Source organism: Crotalus tigris, unplaced genomic scaffold (genome assembly GCF_016545835.1).
Source record: "Crotalus tigris isolate CLP2741 ecotype Arizona unplaced genomic scaffold, ASM1654583v1 scf7180000019173.45859301935:6455823, whole genome shotgun sequence".
Lineage (NCBI taxonomy): Eukaryota > Metazoa > Chordata > Lepidosauria > Squamata > Viperidae > Crotalus > Crotalus tigris.
In genome coordinates, this window is record NW_024097414.1 from 5,714,028 (window position 1) to 5,739,196 (window position 25,169).

Sequence of the window (25,169 nt, forward strand, 5' to 3'; positions counted from 1 at the left end):
CAGCCCTAATCTTGAGTTGGCATGTTTGATTTCTATCAATCCAGTTATGGCACCCTGGCTTAATTTAACCTCTATCTCATAGAGCAGCAAAGCGAGGCAGAATTCTCCTTTCCAAGGTGCCCAGAATTGTGCCGTTCCTGATAACAATGTTGGCGCTGTCTGTAGACTGAGAATTATTCTGTTTATCCAGGTCCTGCATCACAAGTAGCTTTTCCATTCTTCCAGTAAGCCACAGCTATCCTCTTCCGCAAAGGAGAATATTTGAAGCACAGGGCTGAAATGAGGGGTCCTTGGTGCTCTCTGAGCTTGGTTGCTTTCTTGCAGACGTTTCATGACCCGACTTTGTAACATCATCAGTGTGAGAAGGGAGGAGGGTTTGCAGAGAGGAGGAGGAAGAAGAGAACTTGGTGCTCTCGGACTCTTCCTCATCCTCCTTCTCCTTCCTACAAACCCCACTCCCTTCCACCACTGTTGATGTTACCTAGTTGGGTCATGAAACATCTGCAAGAAAACCCAGCAAGCTCAGAGAGCAGCAAGGATACTCCTCCTACTACTACTACTCCTCCTCCTCCCCCCTGCAAACTCCACTCCCTTCCACCACTGTTGATGTTACCTAGTTGGGTCATGAAAAGGACCAAGGATTCTTCCTTCTTCTCCTTCCTCCTCCTCCTCTTCCTTGCTTCCAAAAGAATTTCCCCCACTAAATCTAAGAAGTTGTACATCATCCGAACTCTTGCTCTAATTCCATGCTTGCTATAGTCCCTTCCTATGTGCCAGTTCCTCCAGTAGCTCATCCTCCCCCCCCCCCCACTTACTAGTACTTAACCGTGCTCCGGTTCGTTCCATTGTGTTTTCTTGTCTCCTATTTATAGACTTAACTCGTTTCGGTGGCAGTCAATTAGAACAGCGGTGAATCTTCAGAAAAGAGGATGCTGGAGAGAATGTATCTGTTGATTTGCCTGTTCCCGGGGAGTCTGATTGATCGTTGATGTCAAGCCCTTGCAGCACATTTAACATTCCCTCCTCCTTTGTTGATTTTGAAATACATTTCCTTATATTTTCATACACACACATAAACACAGAGAGTACTCAGAATTCTTCCCATGCAGTTCAGAATGTAGCTCTCTCGATAAACCAAATCCTTCCCCAGAATGTCACATTCCCTCTCTCTCTCTCTCTCTCTCTCTCTCTCTCTCTCTCTCTTTCTCTCTCTCTCTCTCTCTCTCTCTCTCTCTCTCTCTCTCTCTCTCTCTCTCTCTCTCTCTCTCTCTCTCTCTCTCTCTCTCTCTCTCTCTCTCGCTAAGTGAGATGATTGTTGAGGGGTGAGTTTTGCCCCATTTTACGACTTTTCCTGCCACAGTTGTTAAGTGAATCACTGCAGTGGTTAAGTTGGTAACACGGTTGTTAAGCGAATCGGGCTTCCCCATTGACTTTGCTTGCCAGAAGGTCACAAAAGGGGATCCCGTGACCCCAGGACACAGCAACCGTCATAAGTACGAGTCAGTTGCCAAGCTGCTGAATTCTGATCATGTGACCATGAGGATGCTGCAAAAGGGGATCACGTGACCTCCGGGACACCACAACCGTCATAAGTACATGCTAGTTGCCAAACTCCTGAATTCTGATCACATGACCACGGGGATGCTGCAACGGTCGTAAGTGTGGAAAATGGTCATAAGTGACCTTTTTTTAGCGCCGTTGTAATTTTGAACAGTCACTAAAGAAATGGTTGCAAGTGTTGTGCCCGTATAATAAATGCGAATCCTTAAACACCTGCCGACTGTTTGGGTGGGAAGCCATTCTCACGGGTCAAGGTTGACTCAGCCTTCCATCCTTCCAAGGTAGGTAAAATGACCCAGATTGTTGGGGGCAATGTAAATATATATATACATTGCTTACTGGTGTATACCGCTTAGAGAGTGCTTGCACTTAAAGCAGTATATAAGTCTCGTAAATAAATAAATAAATAAATTCTGCAGATTCCCTTGAAATGTTTCCAGAGAAAGTGGTTGGGGAACCATTACCAATTCCACACACACACATACACACACACACACACACACACACACACACACTTTGCAATCGGAAATTGTGTTTTGCTAACCTCTCTCACAGGGAAGTAAATAAAATACATGCTATGAGATCCGGGCTGGTCTATTAAAGCAAGTTCTATCAACACCCCGAGGAACTATCCGAGAAAAAGATTGCAAAACTACTTTAGTCAGAGCAAACATCCGTCGGTTAGCCGTACCTGCAGGGCAGAGTATAATTACATGGCGGCTCCGCAGAGCTGATTAGGTTTTATGCACCTTGCCCTTTTATTAGATGCTACAGTTCCCGTCTCTGATTTTGACTAGAAGCAACAGCTCAGCTATGAAACGTCGCCCTGCTCTGAACCGATTGGTTATCTAAACACGGAAAGGAGACTTTTATAAAGTAATTGCAACCCATCCAATCGTTTCTTCTCCCCCAATTCCTCCCTTCCAAGAGATGGAAGTGACATGTTCTGGCCATCGGATGGGGTTACGCCGGAAGGAAGGCGCCCCTGGAATAAGAGAACAAATCTCACCTGCCTATAACGCTGGTCGGATGAAATTGAAGTCCGAGTAAGACAGTCGTTGAGGCCAAGTTTTGAAAAGCTACTAGGATAGGATTCAAAGGCTGTCTCGGAAGCTCCAAAGATGCTTTTTCCAGAGGCCCCTGGACTTTGTTTTCCTTTGAAGATGTTTCGCTTTTCCTCCAAGAAGCTTCTTCAGTTCTGACTGAATGGTGGAGAATGGAAGGGCTTATATTCCTTGCAGTCATCTGGTCACTTGTGCTCTCCCTGAGAGTTGTTCCACATCCATTTGCACTATTCAGATGACCCCGAGGGCACAGATGAAGCTCCCAGATGACCTCAGCAATCCTTAGAGAGAGCATTAACAACTAGATGATTGCCGATGCCAGAATTTGAATGAATGAATGAATGAATGAAAGACTTTGGTGTAGAACTTCAGGTTTTCCTGCCTTCTAGATCTCTTGGCTGTGAAGACAGGTTTTCCTTTCTCTTGAAAATATTTTAGTCTTACGAATTGCCCGTCTTCTAGTTAGGCTTGAGTGTTTGTACTTTTACCGTATTTTATTTGTATTGTTGCATAGTTGTTACAGAGTTACCCTGTGGTAAGATGGGCGGCCAATACATTTAATTAATAATAATAATAATTGAGGGTTGAGGGTTGATTGCTGATGAGCAGAGATTTCATCCATTGTGTCAAAGATTGAGGGACACCGTTGCTCAAATGTATGTGGATCTTTCATTGCCTTTGGTTGATTATGGATGAATCTTGTCTAGTTTATGGTAGGACCCAAATGTCCCTGGAGATTCTCAGTCATCCAGGTCATGGTTGTCTCAATGGTGCTTTTTCCAAAAGGCAACTGGACTATGTTTTTTCCTTGAGGAAGAAGACATTTCACCTCTCATCCAAGAAGCTTCATCAGTTCTGGCGAAATTTCTGGCCAGAACTGATGAAGCTTCTTGGATGAGAAGCGAAACATCTTCCTCAAGGGGAAAAAAACATACTCCAGTTGCCTTTTGAAAAAGCACCTTTGAGATCCATAAACCCCAAGTTCTGTTGATTTTCAACTTAGAATAGAGTGATTTAAGGTTGTTTTCGCCCTTGGTTATCCCTTCGCGTGATAAATAACCAGGTTTCTTTCTAGCCCTTTTGGAGTGGAAACAGAAGAAAGCTTCTATTAGATAACTGGACAGAAAAAGTTGCTTTTATTTCCATAAAGTATAATGAATGGAGAGAGTACTGTTGTCTCCTCGGTATGAAAATTTGCCGGCCTATTTTGGATGATGGAATAATCGGGCTCCAAGAACGGAAATTCTTGAGTGTCAAGATCCTTCTGGAAGAGGACTAAGAACATGGAACGCTGGAGTATCAGGACCACAGTTGTTACTTGTCTACAACAAAAATAGAATGACAATAGCGTTTAGGAGGTCAAGTTGATAAGCCATGCTGCCTTTGACATCAGAGGAGGCAACCGTTGGCCATTTTTGCCTGGCAAGCATCATAGAGCTGTCATTTTGGGATGGTGAATATATCTGTGGATGAATGGATTTAAGATACAGTATTCCCCAGAGACCTCTGTTGATCCTTTTCATCTTTGGATTTTGTCTTCTAAGATGTTTGAAGGAAAATAAGGAGGAGAGATAAGCAGGTTTTTTTTTTACCTTGGGATTCTCTGTCTTTCTTCAAAAATTCTCCAGACTGATGAGACGCTTTGGGGATAAAGAAATGTAGGGTTTCTCATGATTGTGTACCAACCTGTCAAGCCATTAAAGGCAAGCAAATTCAGGAAAGAATCTTGGATTACCAGAAATATCTTTCTTACCAGACTGTATTGTAAGAGAGACTTCAACGCCTGCCAAAATAATTCTCCAGCTCAACTTATACCTAGCATAATTAAGGTGGAGTTAGTTTGAGTCTCTTTCTCTCTATTTGCCCTTCCTCTGTCCTCAGGGGTCTTTTTTAATGAGTGAGTTGCCCCCTCCCTACCCTCCATTTCCTTCCCTTCCTTCCTTCCTTCCTTCCTTCCTTCCTTCCATCCTTCGCTGCAAAAGGGCTAACTCAGTCACTTTTTTTAGCAAAGGAAATGTATTTTCATCCTGATATAAATTGGCATGTTTTACCGACGGAAAAGATTTCTCCTACCAGCTTTCACAATATTTTAATACAGTGTGTTGCAATATGCAAATAGACGGAAGTCTAGCAGCAGAACCGTTGGAACTTACTTTTGTCACACAATCTTTTCCTCCCACACAAGCCAGCTCCACCACAGCTGTTGGAAATCAGCTCCCCACTCACAGGAAGATGTATGAAATATCACTGACAGGTCTACGTGTGTATGTACACACATTTCTGCCTTTGAAAAATCAACTTTTATGCTTGTGTGGGTCTATTTTTCAGAGAGGTGTTACGGAGCTGCCAAATTGCCGTGCCTGTGATCTTCAGTAAAATTTGGAAAATTGGTATCCTGTCACATCTTTGTTAAGCCAGAGTTTTCCCTTTATTGTTTGGACTGATTCTCAAATGAGCAGACCAGCCTTGGTTGATTTAGGAGAAGCAGAGAAGACAAAATAGTCTATTCACCCTCACCTTTCGGCTGGTCCTGATTGCAAACTGTGTCAAATTAAACCACAAATGTTGAATGGATAAGACATTAACAAGCCAGCTTTTTGTCTATAGAGATTCTCAGTCATCCAGGTCATAGTTGTCTCAGAGGTGCTTTTTTGAAAAGGCAGCTGGACAGTTTTTTTCCCAGGAAGGAAGGAAGGGGAAGAAGAGGAAGAAAAAAGAAGAAGAAAAGAAGAAGGAAGAAGGAAGAAGGAAGAAGGAAGAAGGAAGAAGAAGAAGAAGAAGAAGAAGAAGAAGAAGAAGAAGAAGAAGAAGAAGAAAGAAGAAGAAGAAGAAGAAGAAGAAGAAGAAGAAGAAGAAGAAGAAGAAGAAGAAGAAGAAGAAGAAGAAGAAGAAGAAGAAGAAGAAGAAGAAGTAGAAGAAGAAGAAGTAGTTGTTTCACTTCTTATCCAAGAAGCCTCATCAATTTATGACACAACTGATGAAGCTTCTTGGATGAACAACATGTTCTTTGTCAAGGAAAAAAGAGTCCAGTTGCCTTTTGAAAAAAGCACCTTTTTTTTTTTGCAGAGATGGTCTTTTCCCAGGATTTATTTACTGGCCACTGCGTGAAGGGCACCTGGCCACCAACATTAAGTTGGCCCAAACCAACAATAAATGGGCATGTCATTCTCTATTCACGAGATGCCTTCTCTCCTTGCTCCAGGCAGTGGGCTTTAATGATAAAACAGATTGCTCCCAGCAGACCTCTAAAGCTATCTCACCCATCGAGGTTTTGAAGTTAGGCCCTGGGCTTCCCATCTGGGGGTTAAGAGCATAGAATTTTCCCCCAAAATCACCCTTGATCCACGTGATTTGGAGGTGAATTTAGAAGTAGGCACAGCGCAGGAAGACCCGAGTCTCTTTAATATAGTTGTCTTTTTCTCAGGGATTACAGCTGTGCGATAGTGACTGCGCATTGTGTTGTTGTTGTTTTAATCTCAGAGCTTTACAGCAAGGACTCACTTACTGTGGCTTTAGAGAGGCCCATGTTTTCGAATCAAAATATTGCAGCAGCGTTCCTTGGGGATCCTCAGCCGTAATATTGCACCGTATTTTTTTTTACTGAAACTTTGTGGGCAGTAAGATGCTCTGATACATGAATTAAACCTGGCTGTGCTTGCCAGCTGTTGCATAAATTCCAAGTAGCTGTCCTTAAAAAAACAGATGTTTGCTCTCCTGCTTTTTTTAACTCTGTTTGCTAAAATTGGATTTCCAGAATGGTTTTCCAAAACTGATGCTGTTGGGTTCTGAACCTTTTTAAGTTTAAACTACGAAACAAAGCAAGGATCTCCTCCTCCTCCTCCTCCTCCTCCTCCTCCTCCTCCTCCTCCTCCTCCTCCTCTAGCACAATAGTGCTGTTTTAGTCCAGAACTGCCTGCTTAGTTGGCATTCTGGACTTGACAATCCCATTCAAATACATTTTGTTCCATTTCAATTTGTTTTTTATTGTAATAATTGATCAGGAGCGAAAAATGAGAATACATTCCCTTTGACTCAACCTACAAAGCAAACAGCCTAATTTAGATTGACGTAACCATTATCTTGAGAAATACTACAGGCCTTTGCATAGATCTGGGCTATGATTAGTAGCCTTTCTGGATAGGAGAAGCTGGGCGTAGTAGCACTCTTGGGTGCTAACTTCGATTAGAAGTGACGAGGAAAGGGAAGAGATTCTCTTTGGCAAACCTGATGGAAGACCATAATAGCAAGCAATGACCATCGATTCTTCCACTCCCAACCTTTTTGCATCATCCAAGGATTTTGTCAGCCTCAAAGAACCAGGTCCAAACAAAGAAAAGGGTTCAAATTTACTGACCTCATTCTCTAGCCCAGGGGTAGGCACCCTTGGCTCTTTTATGACTCGTGGACTTCAACTCCCAGAATTCCTGAGCCTGTGCACAGAAAACTTCTCAACTAAAGGTTTGCACCTGAGTAGAACTAAATACAGATTCAGTGGGCATTCAAAGCAAGCTTGTTCTCTTGTGACTGCATAGAGACTAAAGTAATTGCTCGTTTGACTTGTACAAAATCATGGAATTGTCGGGCCTCAAACAGGAGAGCCTCAGACAAGTGACTTCCAGTCTCGTCTTAAAAACCTCCAGTGATGGAGCACCCAGAACTTCTGGAGGCCAGCTGTTCCACTGGTTAATTGTCCTCACTGTCAGGAAGTTTCATGTCTTCCCTGTTCTTCTTTTCTTTAGACTAGCCAAACCCAAGTTCCGCGGCCGTTCTTCGTATGTTTTAGTCTCCAGAACTTTGATCATCTTAGTTGCTCTTCTCTGAATTTTTTTCCAAGGTCGCAACATCTTTTTTTTTGATATGGTGACCAAAACTGGTTGCAGTATTCCAGGTGTGGCCTCACTAGGGTTTTATAAAGTGGTACTAATACTTCGCCTGATCTTGATTCTATGCCTCTGTTTTGTTCAATGTTGGTCTCTGTTTTTTTCCCCCTAAAGGGCCAGTTGTCCCAGGCTTTGGAAGAGGCAGGAAATCAGAAGAAAAGAGCAGACATGGTAAGTTTAGTTTTTTTTTTTATCATGTTTAATGAAAAAAAACTTACAAATGTATTTGTTTGACTTAGAGCTCAGTTTAATTTTGTACAGTTCAGACCCACACACACACACACACACACAATTGTGGTCATAAACTGAGGACTACTGTAACACACACATACACACACTCCCTCTTCCTGTGTTCTCTGCAACAACAGCAACCTGTGTGATGGGTTGGGTGGAGAGAGAATAACTATCCTGAGGTCATCCAGTTGACTCTCGTGCCTAAGGGAAGATTAGAACTCATGGCCTCCTTATTTGTGACCCAGCATTTTAACCACTATATCTTAGGATGAAGCACTAATTTATAATGTCTGCATTTATATGATACGATGCACTTCATGGCCTGCGGTTTCCAATTTTGAGACTCTGGGATTAAACCCTGAAGAACTGGAATAGCAAAAAGCTGTAGATTTAACATATTTTTTAAAAAATACACCGGGAATCCCCATTTTCTACGCATGCAAAAAAAATGAGACTGTTTAATCTATCGTCAGCTCTTTTCTGGAGGCATTTACTTATTTATCAGCTTGCAAGGGGCTTTGGGCATGAGAATGCAGAATTTCCAGCAATTGGGAAACGTTTTCATTCTCCTCCTGTAATTCCATTCGGTTTGTTTTACACTTTTTCAATGAGTCATTTTTCTCTGCTGGAGGATCCGGGCCGTGGGTGGCTGGCTGGGTTTAATAAGCAATATGATGGTGTCTTTCTTCTGCAGCTCTTCTTTGCTCATAACTTTCAATTCGAGTTTGGGGAGTTCAGCTAGCCGAGGAGAAGATTACAAGCCTTTGCAGTCAGAACGGTTTAGCTAGAGCAAAACTAAGCAGCCCCAAAGAAATAATGCGAGGATTAATATATATATATAAAAAATCTAAGGGAAGCTGAATTTGTATTCATGGGTGCAGCAGGATGAGAAGCACAAGCTGTCCCTCAAAATATATGCAGTACTTCATGGGGAAACAACAATTGATGAAAATGCTATCTGCCATTTGGCCATCTGCTTGAAGTCTTCTTGTAGGCTTCAAGTCTCAATAGACGTTCCTCAGTGGAGAATTAGAATTAGGGGCTAATTAAAGTAGAGACTGTTGTATTTGAGAACCACAGAATCTGAAAAAAAAAACCTGGAGCTTATATGGCATCTGGAAAAGTGCTTCCAGGTCTATTAGAGGTTATTTTAGGAGTAGAATAGATCTAAGGTGGTTTCACCATCTATTCCTCAGGTGGTGGACAATATGCATCATCAAGATTGGCTTGGTCTAACTTCTCCTGACCTGCTTCAGTTACCTGGCAGACTTGTTCACTGGGCTGTGAGACTCCTTGATTGTAAGACATTCGGTCAAGTTTCATTCTGGAGTTAGCTTAGTCAATAAAGTTCTCCTTTCTCTTACTTTTCCATTTAGGCAACCTGAGATTTGCTCATGATCATCCAGGGGGGGTCAAAGGGGATACCAAATAAGGAATGAGGGCTCACCAACAGCCAATCCAGTTCTACCAGGCCCTGATAATCTGCTCCATTTCTCTGGAGGTGTCCAAGAAAAGATTGGACAAACATTTGTCCTGGACGGAATAAGGACTCCTTCCTTGGGCAGGGGGTTGGACTAGATGACCCCCAAGGTCCCTTCCAGCCCTATGATTCTATTTACTCTAGCAGGGTTTGATTTTCCAAGATCTCACCTTTTGCACTGGTAAGCTTGACCACGCCTGCACCTGCTAAAGATGTTGTCCATTGAGCTCTATTGAGCAGTATCCACATTTGCAGCGTTAAGAGAGTTATAAAAATGAAATTTACGTTGACCATGTGAACATTGTTGTGTGACTGCGCCAAAGACACAACAGTTGTCTTTTGAGCATCATCAGGCAGGGTCTGTTTAATGTAAAAACCAAGTCTATAGGAAAGGCTGCTCAGATAAATACCTGTCAATTTTGACCCAGGATTTTACTTGAAATTCTGGGCTCACAAGATTGCTGGTTGTCCTATTCTCAGAGCTCTTTGGGCAGCTCGGTTTGATGTTCTCTTCTCTCTCTCTCTCTCTCTCTCTCTCTCTCTCTCTCTCTCTCTCTCTCTCTCTCTCTCTCTCTCTCTCTCTCTCTCTCTCTCTCTCTCTCTCAAACCGTGTAGTACATAATTTCAGAAATAAGTGATCTGCCAGATGGACTCATCTGAGTTGTAACTATTTCTTCTATTATTGGTCTTTTTGCAAAAGGAAGCTGCCAACTGTGTCAAGCTGTGCAAAGGGCAGTCGCTCTTGAAGCAGAAATGGCTTTCAGGTCTGTTACTGAAATAAATTTAAATTGAAATATTAAGATGGCTGTGATAATGCCATTTGACAACCCAGGTGGAAGACTACATTACTGTCTGTCTGTCTGTCTGCCTGCCTGCCTACCTACCTACCTACCCACTTACAACTGGATGCTAGAATTTTTATTATTATACATTTCCTCCTTCCCTCCCTTCTTTCCTTATCTTAGACCTGTTTCCTTCTCTCTTAATCTTCCTTCTTTCTTTCCTTCTTTCCTTCCTTCTTTTCTTCCCTTAACCCTGCTTCCTTCTCTCTTAACCTATCTACCATCCATCCATCCATCCATCCATCCTTCCCTTGATCCTGCATTCCTTCCTTCCTTCCCTCCCTCCCTCCCTCCCTCCCTCCCTCCCATTGAGAAGTGTCATAGGACATTAGTTGCAGAGGATAGTAGACGAAGTGGATTAACTAACACAAACTCACACACTCCTGTTCTGTCTTCAGATGTGGACCTAGGACAGAGATGGAATTGCTAGCTGTTCTGGATCTGAAAACACCTCCAAACCCTCCCCCCAATCTCTTCTAAAGCCTTCCGCCTCTTCTGTGTTGCGTTAAAAACAGGTTACATTTCAAATGTTAACATAAACTCCCATTAATGGGAGTTGACTTATTAATTGCTGCTAAAGGCTACGAGTTGATTGCTCTGATTACAGAACACGGCAGCCTTCACCATCTCCCTCTTAGAAATGCTTAGCAAATGAGTTGTGGGTGCTTCTATTTAAATCTGATCTGTCTACGGCACAGGTAGCATACTTGTTCCTGTGCTAATGTGAAATACCGAACAGGTGAATCACCAGTGCCAGGTGAAAAGGGAGATCCAGGTGGCGTGTTTACCAAATGCCACGCCACTTGAAGCACCCAAAGCCTCCATATCAAAGGGTAATAGAGCCACCAAGCTCACCAACTCTTGTCTGTTTCAGCACACCATTCAATTACTTGTCTGCGAAAGTCACTGGAAAGCAAAAAAAAATTAAAAGGAGAGAAATGTAAATAGCTTCAGTTAATTGCAGTTGACAAGACAAAGGCAGTTTGACTTTCCAGTATTAATTAGCAAACCCATGTTAATTAGCTTGTATAAGCACAATTTATGCATCTTTCTCTAAATGCAATTAATTTTGTAACTGACGATGTCTTTGGGATGTACCACCGTATCATTAACATACTTCACCCTAATTAAGCATGGGCAGCAGCGGCTGGAGAAATGAGTTTGTGATTACAGTCATTCAGGAGTTGCTTTGATATTTTGGATCCTGTAGTGAACTTGAGTTAGGGTTTAATTTTCGAGTTTGCGAGAAGTTGTTGCCCTGCTGAATGGAGGTGTGGCAATCTATTTTCTTTATGGAATTACTCTGGATAAAATGCCTTTCCAGAATTCCAGAGGAGAGGCATTTACTTCTTGCAGGGACAATATTCCTAAGAAGTATTAAAATATAAAGTGGGGACTGCTCTGTCCCTTGCCAAAACAAAGCAATAAAGATGATTAGGGGGCTGGAGGCTAAAACATACAAGGAACGGTTGCAGGAATTGGGTATGTCTACTCTAGTGAAAAGAAGGGCTAGGGGTGACATGATAGCAGGGTTCCAATATTTGAGGGGCTGCCGCAGAAGAAGAGGGGGTCCACCTATTCTCCAAAGCACCTGAAGGCAGGACAAGAAGCAATGGATGGAAACGAACCAAGGAGAGAAGCAATCTGGAATTAAGGAGAAATTTCCTGACAGGACAATTAATCAATGGAATGGCTTGCCTCCAGAGGTTGTGGTTACTCCATCACTGGAGGCTTTTAAGAAAAGATCGGACAGACGTTTGTCATAAAGGTGTAGGGTATCCTACTTGAGTAGGGAGTTGGACTAGAAGACCTCCAGAGTCCCTTCCAACTGTTAAGAAAACCAACAACTGGTATTAATAAAGTTGTCAATCCCTCGTTTGGAATAAGCTGGGCCATGTTGTTTCAAGAGGCGTTTTTTGTTAAGTGTGGAAAAATTAAGATCTAGACAGTCAAGTGTAGTCATCAGGACTAGGTGATATTTGAATATTACCGAGGACCAAGTCATCAGAAAGTTTGTTAAGGGTTTTTCTGTGCTAAATTTAGCCCCACTTTCTGAAGTACATCTTAACGTTCATCGTGAGATGTTCAGAAGTGCTAAAGCAACTCATTTAAGAGCTTTCTTTTGGTTTGTAATCAGTAATGGGAATTTAGGAGGGTGATTTGCATGCAGTATGAAGTAGAAGAGCCGAAATAGTTTGGAAGACAAGATGGAAAAGTGAATAGACGTTTTTGTATCTGTTTTGTTCCAGAATTTATCCTTGGTGGAAATAAGGTACCTCGCTTTCTTTACCCTAAGAATTTATTTAAGTGATTCTAAATAAATGGGAAAGAAAACATGGGTAGTTGCAATTTAAAAAAGCAAATGAACACATAGGAATGAAGGAGTTTTTGCTTTGGAATGGAGCACTGATAGTATATGAACAAGTAAGGCCACTTGCAAATTTTGGAGAGGTGGAAAAATCCCACCTGGCCTCATGTTTTCGAGAATGCTTAATACAAAAATGTGGATGGAGGTATCTGTATCAAAGCACCTTCATCCTAACCACTGCAATCTGATCCAGATAAAAGTTGAGATAAAAAAAGGGTGAAAGCGGAAAGCTCAGTTCCCAGGGATATTTCCATCTTTCCTCATGGAATTGTCAAGAGATTCTGTTACAGGTCTAGTTTATTCCCCCTTAACTCTAGAAATGGATTTCAGTAATTGCTTGAATTCCATTGAAGCTTGCAAGCTTTAAAAGATAACAGAATAACGGAATTGGAAGGGACCTTGGAGGTCTTCTAGTCCAACCCCCTGCTCAGGCAGGAAACCCTATATCATTTCAGACAAATGGCTGTCCAGTCTCTTAAAAACTTCCATTGTTGGAGCATTCACCACTTCTGGAGGCAGGTTGTTCCACTGGTTAATTGTTCTCACTGTCAGGAAATTTCTTCTTGTTTCTAGGTTGCTTCTCTCCTTGATTAGTTTCCATCCATGGTTTCTTGTCCTGCCTTCAGGTGCTTTGGAGAATAGATTGACCCCCCCCCTTCTTTGTGGCAGCCCCTCAGATATTGGAACACTGCTCTCCTTTCACCCCTAGTTCTTCTTTTCATTAGACTAGACATTCCCCAATCCTGCAACTGTTCTTCATATGTTTTAGCCTCCAGTCCCCCTCAATGCATCTGGCAATCTCTTACTCCGTAAAACCTGTTTGCAAGGAGATTTCAGCCCTGATCCTTCTTTACCAGTTCAACTTTTTAAAGTTTACCATATACAGTACTGTCCACTATTTATAACAGGCTTGCTTGTTTTAAAACAAAGCATCCATTTACTTCTAGGAGTTTTTGACTGGAGTTTTTGTAAAGGAACAAAAAGACGTAGCTGTTCCCTGAACATTGCAGCAATTATCCCATCAGCAACCCCAATGGATCCAAAGCTCAGCATTATGTATTTATTAGATAATTATCCTGCCTTTCAGACAATGGTTGGGTACCAAAATGGCTCGCATCAAACTGTGTTGGGCTTAAGAGAGGAAAACTTAAGTAGTTAAGAGAAAGAAAAAAAAAACCGCTCGTGATGCTGCCAAGATTATTAGTTACAAGTGTTTAATATTTATGTACTTTTCAGCCTGGGAGATTCCCTCGTTTGTGTTATTCCTTGAATAGCACAGGATAGGATCCTACCAAAGTATGAGCTGATCTGTATTTTCCCAGTCTTGGGACAAGGAAAAATAAAAGCCAAAGCATCCATCTTCTGGAGAAGAGCAAAGCCTGTTCCTAGTGAGTGTATGAGCTAGGCTAGGCTTTCTGTTAGCCAAGATAATAATGAACAGGCAAAGTTCTTGCCAGACCTTTCATCATAAGGCATTGAGGCAAAAAATAAATAAATAAGCAGCAGCTACTAAATCACAGCCAAAGCTGCTTTAGCATAAATCTCCGTTCATTCATCCTGCAAGGCAACCTCAACATTGGTTCCAATTAATGGACGGTTTAAGTCAAAGGAAGGCCTAAATAAAAAACAATTTAGAATTTCTTCCCTAACCTATCCTATCCTATCCTATCCTATCCTATCTTATCCTATCGTATCCTATCCTATCCTATCCTTCCCCATGAATCTGGGGGAGGGGGCAAAAAAAAACACAACCCAACCCAAATTAGATTTTTTTTTTTTTTTTTGCAATGTTGGAGAAAGATTTGGACCAACACAGCAAAGTTCCCGCGCTGGCGAGAAGAGAGTTGTTAAATATTTATTGCGTCCGAGAACTTGCCGTAATGGATATATACATATATTGTCTAAGTTAAGATACTTGGATCCAGGTAGCGCAGATGCTGACTTCAGCTGATCTCAGCCCAACTGTGGATTTTTAGTGAGGCTTTTTTTATCCCTCCCTCCTTCCTAGTGCAATTTTTCAAGTTAATACCAAATGTCACTCTATTTCGTTTCCAAATATAATCTGTAGGAGAGAAGGTCCAGTCCTCCTTATTTTCAATCTCAGAAGTTAATGCATGAATTTATATTCTTTTCTGGCACTCACGCTTCTAAATTAAGAGGCGTAATTATCGGAGACGCTGGGTGCAAATGAATAGAGTGTGAAGGGAGGACAGGCGGTCCCCCAGGACTCTCCTTTCTGCCCCCCCATTCCTTTTGCTCTCCCCAAGGACTCCCCCTCCATGAGGCTGTTTCTGGGGTTCCCATTAACGGCCTTTGCTCAGGCTGATGGATGAGAGGAAGCTTTCTGCATGTTGTGGGAGCCATAAAATTGCTTCAGTTTTGCAAAGAAATCACCTCTGACTACCACACTCCTTTCCTTGGCTGTTGGGGTGTCCAGAGAAGGGGCAAGACGAAACCCCATATGTACAGGTAGTCCTCGAATTAGGGCCACAATTGAGCCCAGAATTTAAGTGGTAAAGCGAGACATTTGTTAAGTGAATTTTGCTCCATTTTATCACCTTTTTTGCAACAGTTATCTCTGTTTATGTACATATATAAGCGAGCAGGCCCCACTTCCTGCTAGCACTAATGGTGTTACTTAGTTGGGTAATGCAACGTCTGCAAGAAAATTACCAAGATCAGAGACGCCCAAGGATCCCACAGTCATCATTGTTTTCCTCCTCCTCCTCCTCCTCCTCCTCCTCCTCCTCCTCCTCCTCCTCCTCCTCCTCCTCCTCCTCCTCTTCTTCTTCTTCTTCTTCTTCTTCTTCTTCCTCCTCCTCCTCCTCCTCCTCCTCCTCCTCCTCCTCCTCCTCCTCCTCCTCCTCCTCCTCCTCCTCTCCACAAACCCCAGTCCCTTCTATCACAGATGATGTTACCTAGTTGGGTAATGAAACATCTGCAAAAATACAACCAAGTTACAACAGCACTGAAAGAAGTGAGTTATGACCGTTTTTCACACTTACGGCCGTGGCAGCATCCCCGCGATCAGGTGAACAAAATTCTGAGGCCCGGCCACTGGTTCATATTTATGACGGTTGCAGTGTCCCGGGGGGCACACGGTCCCCTTTTGCGACCTTCTGACAAGCAAAGTGAACGGGGGAGCCAGTTTCACTTAACAACCGTGTTACTCTTAACAACCAGAGTGAGTCACTTATCACGTTTGGCAGGAAAGGTCGTAAAACGGGGCAAGGCTCACTTAACCAGTGTCTCGCTGAGCAACAGAAATTTTGGGCTCAACTGTGGTCGTAATTTGAGGACTATCCATAACTCTGATCCCCCCCAACTTCTGCTGCAAAACGTTGAGCCAACTTTGCATTTGAAATGTATTTTGAGTTGCCCCTGGAAGGCTTCAGCTGCCCGACAGTTGTCTGAATCATATCCAAGTCTCTGGGACACTGTTGGCTGTTTTTTCAACAGAGCAGCCTCCTAACACATTGCCAGGCACGGAGGAAGTTGCGTATTGTCACCCCCTCATCATCACCGCAAGCAGCAGCTGGCATGGACAACCTCGCTGTATCTTGCATGGGGGGGCTTCGTAAACCCCCCTCCACCTCCTTCCCTGCCATCCGTGCACATTTGCAGGGCCCGGCCATCGATTATGGACCCCATGCCTCCTTCTCCAAAGGGAATGCTGGGCAATTTATCTGCCCGGATGTCAAGAGAACAGGTGGCAGCGGGGAATTTGGCCTTGTGTCCGCTTATCCCATGATAAATAGGCTGTTTACTGCTGCTCCTCCGTGGGAGCGCTCAGACCAGCTCAGAACTATAATAACAAACCTCATTGCAACCTTCGGCTGGAAAGCAAAGCATCCTGGGCTGTGATGAATGGCTCCATGTGGGAACTACGGGGTGGAATTGAAAATCTCCCGCTGGATTGACTGGTGCTCCTTCAGATATCCCGTCCCTAGAATTATCTTCAGAGCGCCAGCTTGAACCGGCTGTCTATGATGGGTTGAGCTGGAAAAAAACAAACCGAGAAACCCACTAATCATAAAATTGAGGACAATATGTCTCGCTGTGATCATCTCACCAGCCAACCAATATGATTTATGGTGTCTTTTTTTTCTTTCTTTCTTTCAACAATTTGAGAATGCAGGGGAGGGCCGATTTAGGAGGCAGCCAGGAGACTGAGTTTAAATCCCCTTTAAGATGCTCTTTGAAGAATTTCTGGATCTTCTTACAGAACGTGGTCCACCATACTATGACACTTTCAAAGAAAGAACATCAGACCACAGGACAGAGATTTAATGGAGGGGCTTGGGAAAGGACCAAACCAGGGGTGTCCAATCTTAGCAACTTCAAGACTTGTGGACTTCAACGCCCAGAATTCCCCTGCCAGCCATGGTCCTCTAAAGCAGGGCTCTCCAACCCTGGCAATGTTTTGTGCACTTCAACATCCAGAATTCCCCAGCCAGCCATGCTGAGGACCACATTCTATAAGAAGACCCAGAAATTCTTCAAAGAACATCTTAAAGAGGAGCGTTCCCAAACTTTAGGATAGGCAAATCATTAAGTGCAGGAACCAATCTGGGTCGGTCACCCGGACCAGAGTTTCAGTCTTCCAAGCTTTCTGATTCTTGCTGGAGCCCATCCTCAGGGAACTTCTCTCTAGAAGACTGTTTTGGACTATTCTGTGCATGGTATTTATTTGGTGCCTGTTGTGTGCGGCGTTTTAGTTGTTGATTGGGATGTTGTTGGCTGGCTGTTAAATCCTTGGCTGTTGTTTCCTTGTGCTGCCAAGCCCTCACCTCCTAAAGTCCTTGATAAGTTGGGGGTAAATCAGCACTCCTGTTGACTGACAAGAGGCCCATTTTCCAGACTTCAATCACTCCCCTGGCTGTTTTTGTGCCTGCTCGTCCAACAATCTTAGTAGCTGCAAAACTGAATGTATGTCCTTGTTCATTGCAATGAACAATTCATACCAATGGCAAAAAGACTAATTTTTGTTAAAATTGAGAAGGCTGGTTGGAGGTAGGGTGTGACATTGAAGGAACTCGTAATTTTTAATAGGAATGACCTAAAGTTTGATGTAAAATCTGCCTAGACTCAAAGATCCTTACCCCTATCAGAATTTAGTTAAGGTTTGTGGAGGCAAAAGACCTCTTTAAAAATCATTCCAGGGGAGACGTATTTAATCCTTCAGTAAGGAACAGCTGAAACTCTATTATCTTCTCCAAATGTGTCTTCCACGGTTGATGATTCATTGAAAAGCACGGAAATTTGTGCCTTGCATCTCGCATTGCAATCAAAAGGTAAGTCAGATAAAACAGCTTGGCGGATTCCCATAGGTGTCTCACAAAAAACCACAGCGATATCAAAATAGCATCATGTGAATCACAACATCATCAGGGCAAATGGCATCTGACACACACAAGGGATATCTTACCCCCCCCCTTTCCCCCCTCCCCAGATGTCCACGAATACTCGACTCGCAGCTAAAGCAGGAGCCTCTTTATTTTGGAGCCATTCCTCTAATTTTCAAGGTCACGGTTTACTAATAGAGATTCACGCAGGTCTATCACTTGTTATGCTAATCCAGGGGTCTTCAAACTTGGCCCTTTTATGACTTGTGGACTTCAACTCCCAGAATTCCTTAGCCAGGCATGGGTGCCTGGCTGAGGAATTCTGGGAGTTGAAGCCCACAAGTCATAAAAGGGCCAAGTTTGAAGACCCCTGTGCTAAGTCGTAATGATAGTGTTTATTGGTTATTTTTATTTAGCAGGAGGTTGTCTTCATCTCAGACTTCATGGATATGGAAGGCTTATCTGTGTCTTGATCTCTGGTGACCACTCCAAAAAACAAAGCTAACTTCCATCTGTTCTCTTTATTTTGTAGCTGGAGGTAGAACTTCAGATGTTGAAGAGACAAGTGTCCACTGTAGAGCCCAGCAACTTCCTCACCAAAGAAGAGCTGGATACGCTGAGGTGAATGTCCACCCCTCTACTCATAGTGATAGAGCCGAGGAGAAGAGAGGGAGTTAAGTCTTTTCCAACTCCAGAATTGCTCCTAGAAGAACTTCTGTCCCAACCTAGGGATCAGTACATCATCAGAATATCATAATTATAATCAGTTACTGATTACGGTTACAATCATAATGATGGCCAACATTGAGGGTCTTGGTAATAGACAAAACCACATCTTGAAGAACATCAGTAATGTGATGTGAATTTCAGACAAATGCTATATGAACCTGCCCAGAGTAACGACCCACCCCCACCCCAAACTAGCAAGGATCCCAGACCAAGGTCATGATTAATAACTTTGGAAGCCAGAGAAAGAGGTCTCACCGAATCCATTTCTTTGTCTTTTCAAGTTCTGCCATCCACTAATTAGATGAACTCGGATCCCACTTAAAGATGATGGATTACTTTTTCAATTTATAGTGTGCCAAGCTGACAGGTAGATTGCCTCTTGAAATAAAATTATCCGGCTTTCATTTTGCGAGTTAGTAGGGCGGGGACCTGAAGCAGCAGGAGCTGGGTGAAAATGTATACAATTTGCACTGCTGACGTTTTAAACTTTCCTAGCATGTTTGGCTTGTTGTAGTTCATATGGAGGCCTCTCTTTACTTCTGCCCCACCACAACAGCAGCAGCAGCCACATCTGTATTTGAGTTGGGAGAGACCTGCCGCTCTTGAATAAGGGAGAAATGATAAAACACCTTTCCAAAAATGGAAACCCTCATAACGGCAGAATTTGATAATTCTTCTGAAGAAGCATAGGTGAGCCCATAGTGTAAAGCAATATTTTTCAACCTCAGGAACTATAAGATAGGTAGATTTCAAATCCCACAATGCCCCAGGCAGCATGCTTTGCTTAAATTTCCCAGCAAAACAAAATGTCAAAACTGGCCATGAAAATGTTCCTATATGGTTGCATCCAAGCTGGCTTGTTCTTCCAACTAAACTCAAGATCCAGATACTGTTCCCTCTGGGTTGTGTGGTCCCAAGCAATAGACAGTTGAAGCCAAGTATTCTTTCCACAGTTTGAAGTTGCTTCTTCCTTAATTACTGGACGAGGCTGGAGACCAGCCTTTTGCTATGATGATCTTCCTTCTGTCAAGGAGACATGGTTTCCAGGGTGCTCAGGAAAATTAATATTGTCTCACCTTCCAAAATTAGAGGGGGATTCTGCAGGATACCTTTGGAACTCTGCCCACACCCTAGACCCATTGTGAGTAGACATCAATTCAACCTATCCCAATAATTGAAGTGTACCAGCTGTTACCAGCAGGCATAATAAAGCTTAGGACCATCTATTGTTCTCCCATTTCTTCTCCATTCATGGTTCCACCAGAGACTCATTCTGATGAAAAGTAGGATGAAAGAGGATGCATACTTTGAAATTGGTGTTGGGAAACTGGAGGGAAGAGTCAAGCAAGGGCGTAGCTTGGAGTCTTTGCATAGCCGCAAAAGGCATAAGTCTGATCTCCTCCAAGATCCATGAAGCCCTGTCTGATTGTTCCCAGGGGAAGGAGAGCAGTTTGGGGAGATTCTTGTAACATAGACAGTAAGCAATAAAGTTACTGATTTTAGCTGTTTACAAGTGATTCTGGCTGTTCGCACCTGGCACTTGGAGAGGATTCTGGGTCTAGTTTTTTTGCCCACTATCCTGATACCCAGTTCCTTCTCTGGTCTCTGCCAATATCCCCTTGCTGAAAAAAACCTTTCTCGGAGAGGGAGATGCACACCAAACTAGGGTCGAACCTTTAGCTGCCTATCTCCATGAACACTGGGTGGTTAAAATGACACACACACACAAGCGCCACCCCCCTCCCAAATGTGGCCAGTGGAGAATTCAGGCTTCACCCCCCCTTAAATCTGTATTCACATCCTATGCGTGAGAGGGTTTGGTTTTTTTTTTACAGAAAACATATCTTTTGTCTTCTCTTTTTTTAAAATATGGAAAGTAAATTATCTCCAGGAAGCTTTTTAAAAGACTTTATTCATATCTCTCCATCTCTGCCCACCCAGCCTGCCCCTCCTCCCAATCCGGCCTCGAAGAACAAAGCTCTCTTTTCATCAGACTCTTTTTTATATAGCTGTTATATGTGAAAATTCTCTTTCGACATTATTACTTCTGAGGAAACAGCACAAAGTAATATTAACACTGCCAGTCCTTCATCTACACCTGGCCTCCCATAAATCACGTTAGCCCCATTTGGTGATTCCCCCCCCCTCTTCTGCAGCCAGGGGCTGCTTCAGCCTTTCATGGTGTAACAGGTTGTTTCACCCAGGAGGATGAAAAACTGTTGTTTTTTTTGATTGGCCGGGAGTTAAGGGAACGTTTTGAACTGGAATAAATAATAACTCTTTTTTTTTTCCATCAGTGACTTCAGTAAATCCTCCATGTCAGCTAGGTGTTTGGGAAATGGGTGGTTTTAAGTGGAATGGGATAACTCACCACGGCCAACTCATTATGGCTAACTTGCCATAGAAAAACAGCCGTGGCGAGTTGGCCGCGGTGAATTGTTGTAGATCCAGCTTTAAGGAGCTGATCAGAAAGCCACGTCCTTGTCCTGGTTTATGAGCCCCGTTTAATGGTACTCGCTCGATTGTTGGTTTCTCCCTCTTGATGTTCTTCAGAGCTTCAGAAAAGCACCATCGGAGAATCACCTGTGGCTCCCCACAGATGGATCTGGGAACCGAGTAAAGCAAGTGCCATTAAATGTAGATTAGATTGGACTTCGGCTTCATCCCGTAGGGCCTTTCCTGTGTTTTCATAATTAAACCTTCATTAGCTTAATTAGCCCTCTTGAGGTTCAGATGAGGCACATTATTTCTGCAATATGACACAGCTGTGTACACCACCTCATGACGCAGGTGACTTGAGTTTTCAGGAAGATCCAGCTTGAGGGTCACACTCAGCTTCTGGAAAGCACACTTAATCCCACTTGAATGACAAACCTGGCAGGTTAAAACGAGCATCCTGGCTCCAAACCCCCCCCCCAAACACACAATATGTAAATTCCCAAGGATGCAAAAAAAAGTTTACATTACCCATCAAGGTAACATGAAACTCTTTCTCTTCAAGGTTAAAGATTGAGGAACTGGAATCCGAACGAAGACGCTTCGAACAAGAGAACAGATCTCTGGAAGCACAGCTGGAACAAGCCGCGCTTCGGGTAATGTCTTAGCGCACGTGATTTGGCTTGACGAGATGGACTGAGAGGTTTTGCCCCCGTTTTATGCCCTTTTTTTGGTTCTCCTGAGATTAATTTCAAGAAGCCGAGTGTTATCTCATGCTGTTGGTTTTTTATTACCAGAGTTCACTAGGCATCTCTTAGAAAATCAAATGTTCCAAAGATTTTTGAATATTTTCTGTTGTTTGTATAAATCACGGGTAGGCAACCTGGGCTCTTTTATGACTCGTGGACTTCAACTCCCAGACTCCCTGAGCCAGCCACTCTGAGGGGAAAGGGGGAGGTTTCCAAGCTGAGCCAGGCTGGCTCAGGAATTCTGGGAGCTGAAGTCCACGAGTCATAAAAGAGCCAAGGTTGCCTACCCCTGGTATAAATGGATGCTCTTGTGTCCGTAACCTCTTTCTAATGCCTAAGATAGAGTTGAATTGACGGAGGACTTCCATGGATGCAGCCAGGAGCAGCATCCCACAATTTCTCCCAGAATCTGCCTTTGTCAGGCTGAAGCCTTAATTGTGGGATGAGCTGGTTTCTGCTTTAGGTTTTAAAAAGTGGAATTATGGGTTGCTTCTTATAAGAAAGCTTGCTGTAACTATCTATCTGGGGATGATCACACAACGTACTTTGTAAGTCACATACAAAGTCGTAAGTCAGATACAAAGCAAATGGCTGCATTCACATAAATTGACTACGTTTGGCTAGTTTCAACCTTGGTTAGTTTTTTTGTTTTTGTTTTTGTTTTGGGGGAATAATGTGTTACATGAACTCAGACTAATTAGTTTATGACTCAATGTACTGTGCAAACCCAGAATGTGGGTTGATGCCGTACCCAAGTTAAGCCTGTTGGGTGAACCCAAATTTGGAACACAGAAACCACACATACTTTTTGCCTCCTGCATTCCAGAATATTCTTGAACAAAGTTATCACATCTTTCCTGGTGGTGACTTGAAAATATATAGGTGCCTATATCTTTCATACCTTAGACATTAGCACTCAGCTACTCCAGGGGTCTCCAAACGTGGCAACTTGAAGATTTATGCTGGCTGAGGTATTCTGGGAGTTGAAGTACACAAGCCTTAAAAAGTAGCCAAGTCTGGAGACCCCTGATCAACCACAACAGCTTTCTTCTATTTATTAAAAAGCATATATTTTTACAACAAATGGATATCCATCTGTGAGCCATGGTGGTGCAGTGGTGAGAATGTAGTACTGCAGGCTATTTCAGCCGACTGCCAGCTGCCTGCAGTTTGACGGTTCGAATCTCACCAGCTCCAGGTTGACTCAGCCTTCCATCCTTCCGAGATTGGTAAAATGAGGATGCAGATTGTTGGGGGCAAGAGGCTGACTCTGTAAAACCGCTTAGAGAGGGCTGTAAAGCACTATGAGGCGGTATATAAGTCTAAGTGCTATTGCTATCTACACCATACCAACCAGTCTGGACCATCAGAGGCTTAAGTTGGCATCACTCTGTGCCATCATGTGACTCTTTTCTAATCTGATAAAAGACAGCAATGGGGAAAGAAAGGGTTCCATGGAGATCCAATGTGATTCCAGGTCTTCTCCTGATCTTCTCCCCTTCTTGCTGCTGCTACTTATGTCTTGTAAGAATACCTCCTTAGACCTCTTATGGGAATCCTCCCAGACACTTAAGGAACAGAGGATGATATCCATAACCCTTTTATGCGGCCTACAATATCGCCTGTCAGGGTTCAGTGGTGGCCTGCTGTCACATGAAGGGGCTTCTGTTCTGGTTAGTCATTGCTTATCTTTGCTGAGAGTCTGGTCTTGTCTTTCAGCAGATCTTTGATCATCTCCTCTGCACTGGTGGCCCCAGCAGCCATCTGCGCACCGGGACTCTCGTCTCTGCTCCAAGCATGACTTTTATCTTAGGTCTGCTGGAGTTAAGCGAACATCCTCTGATTTGTCTGTTCTGGATGAGCGACTGTGTATATTTCTTCTTGGTCAAGTGTAATTTGGTAAACCTCCAAGTATTGTTTTCCGATCTAAGAAATCCTTCAACCGTTAAACCTCTTTTTGTGAAGATGGATATCATGCTGTTGATTATGCCTTTCAGCCTTTCCTCTTACTTACTTCCTCCCGCCCTCTTGTTTTCTTTTTCCTAGCTCAGATAATACAATGTCCCTCAAATATTGGGGGCATTGTAAGTGGTGGAAACATCTAGGTTTTACTCCTCTAACTTTTTTCTATCGACTGCAGACTACGAGCTCGGTTTCTGGAACTGTGAGTCCATATCTTCCTTTCATGAAAACATTATTTCCCATTTCTGTTCAGGGTGATTTATTTCCAAAATCTGGCTCTGTAGTAGAGGATGAATGCTCATAAGTCAAGTGCACCGTGTTTTGCTAAGCATAACTCATTCATAGTTCCACAAGGCCGACAAGGTAGGTCACAATTATTCCCATTTTGCAGGTGGGGTTCTCCGCCTGAGAAGACAAATGACTTGTCCACAGTCAAGTGGCGAATCGGGTGGCCAAGCTGGAGTTTGAATTCTGTTCTTCAAGCGCAGACGCAGCTCCGTTCACATCCACGGGAGATAGACTGGATGCTCACCGCTCACAATGATCACGTTACTGAGGGACAACCCCACCCTGGGTCCACATCTGCTATGACTCCACCTCCTTAACTCTTCATTTGGAAGGAGGCCACAGAGGACCATTTCCATAATTCCTTTTGAGCAGCTGTGCCCTTCAAGACACGTCTTACTATGGCTCAAAGACTGGGCACCTCCGTTTCGTGGAGCTGTTTGCAAACCGCTCATTAGTTGACTTGATAGCACTGGAAAGGTGTGTATGCCTGCTCTGAAGTGTAGCCAAATATATATCTTAAGAACACGAATGTTGTGGCGCTGCTGCTGGAGAGCATCAGAGTGCATTCATACAGATGGTGGATGGTGTGGAGCTCAGGGGCCAGAGTGTTGTGTTATGGGGTTCTTTATATCTACACCTACCGTATTAAATTAAAAGGTTTATGAAGGTCCCATCTAGCAGTAGGCCTTGTAAGAACAGGGTGCTGGTTTTATTATTCTCAGAAGTTTGTGTAATGGAACAAATGCTTGTTTTTCATGAAGAAAAGAATGAAGGGGGATGAGCTAGCTACACACAACACACACGCACATACAAAACTCATGGTGATTGTGTGTACTCTTTCTTTCCTGTCTAGCATCTGCTTTTTAAGCCTTTCTCGTTGAGAACCCAGATCTGCTTTGCATTAAATCAAACCTTGTTCTGCTCAGAATGGTCTTGTCACTCCTTTCTCCCAGATGTGCCAAACATAGAATCCTGGAAGGGACCTCAGAGGTCTGCTAGTCCAGCCCCAGACAAAAGTCTCTCCAGGCTGTTTTTGAGAACCTCCAATACTTCAGCACTTACTATTCCTCTGGGACATTTGCAACTGGAAGCATACAAAGAGAGACTTGGAATACCCTTGGAAGTGAGTGTGAACTTCACAAGCAACGTCAGTCAAAGGCCGAAGCTCTCTGATGTAAAACATTCACTGGCTGAAAGGCACTCAAAAGCTAGTAGGTTCAATATCCACTTGA

At 43.3% G+C, this 25,169-nt stretch overlaps 1 protein-coding gene across 2 annotated transcripts in view; it reads left to right on the forward strand.

Moving 5' to 3' along the window:
* The window catches only part of MAD1L1 (mitotic arrest deficient 1 like 1), a 236,932-nt gene that overhangs the window by 98,507 nt on the left and 113,256 nt on the right, over positions 1-25,169 (forward strand). For both annotated transcript variants that reach the window (XM_039360495.1, XM_039360496.1), the window contains exons 13-15: positions 7,619-7,675; positions 18,306-18,394; positions 21,504-21,594. In XM_039360495.1, the coding sequence (XP_039216429.1) occupies positions 7,619-7,675; positions 18,306-18,394; positions 21,504-21,594 (237 nt within the window). The remainder of the gene's footprint in view (positions 1-7,618; positions 7,676-18,305; positions 18,395-21,503; positions 21,595-25,169) is intronic.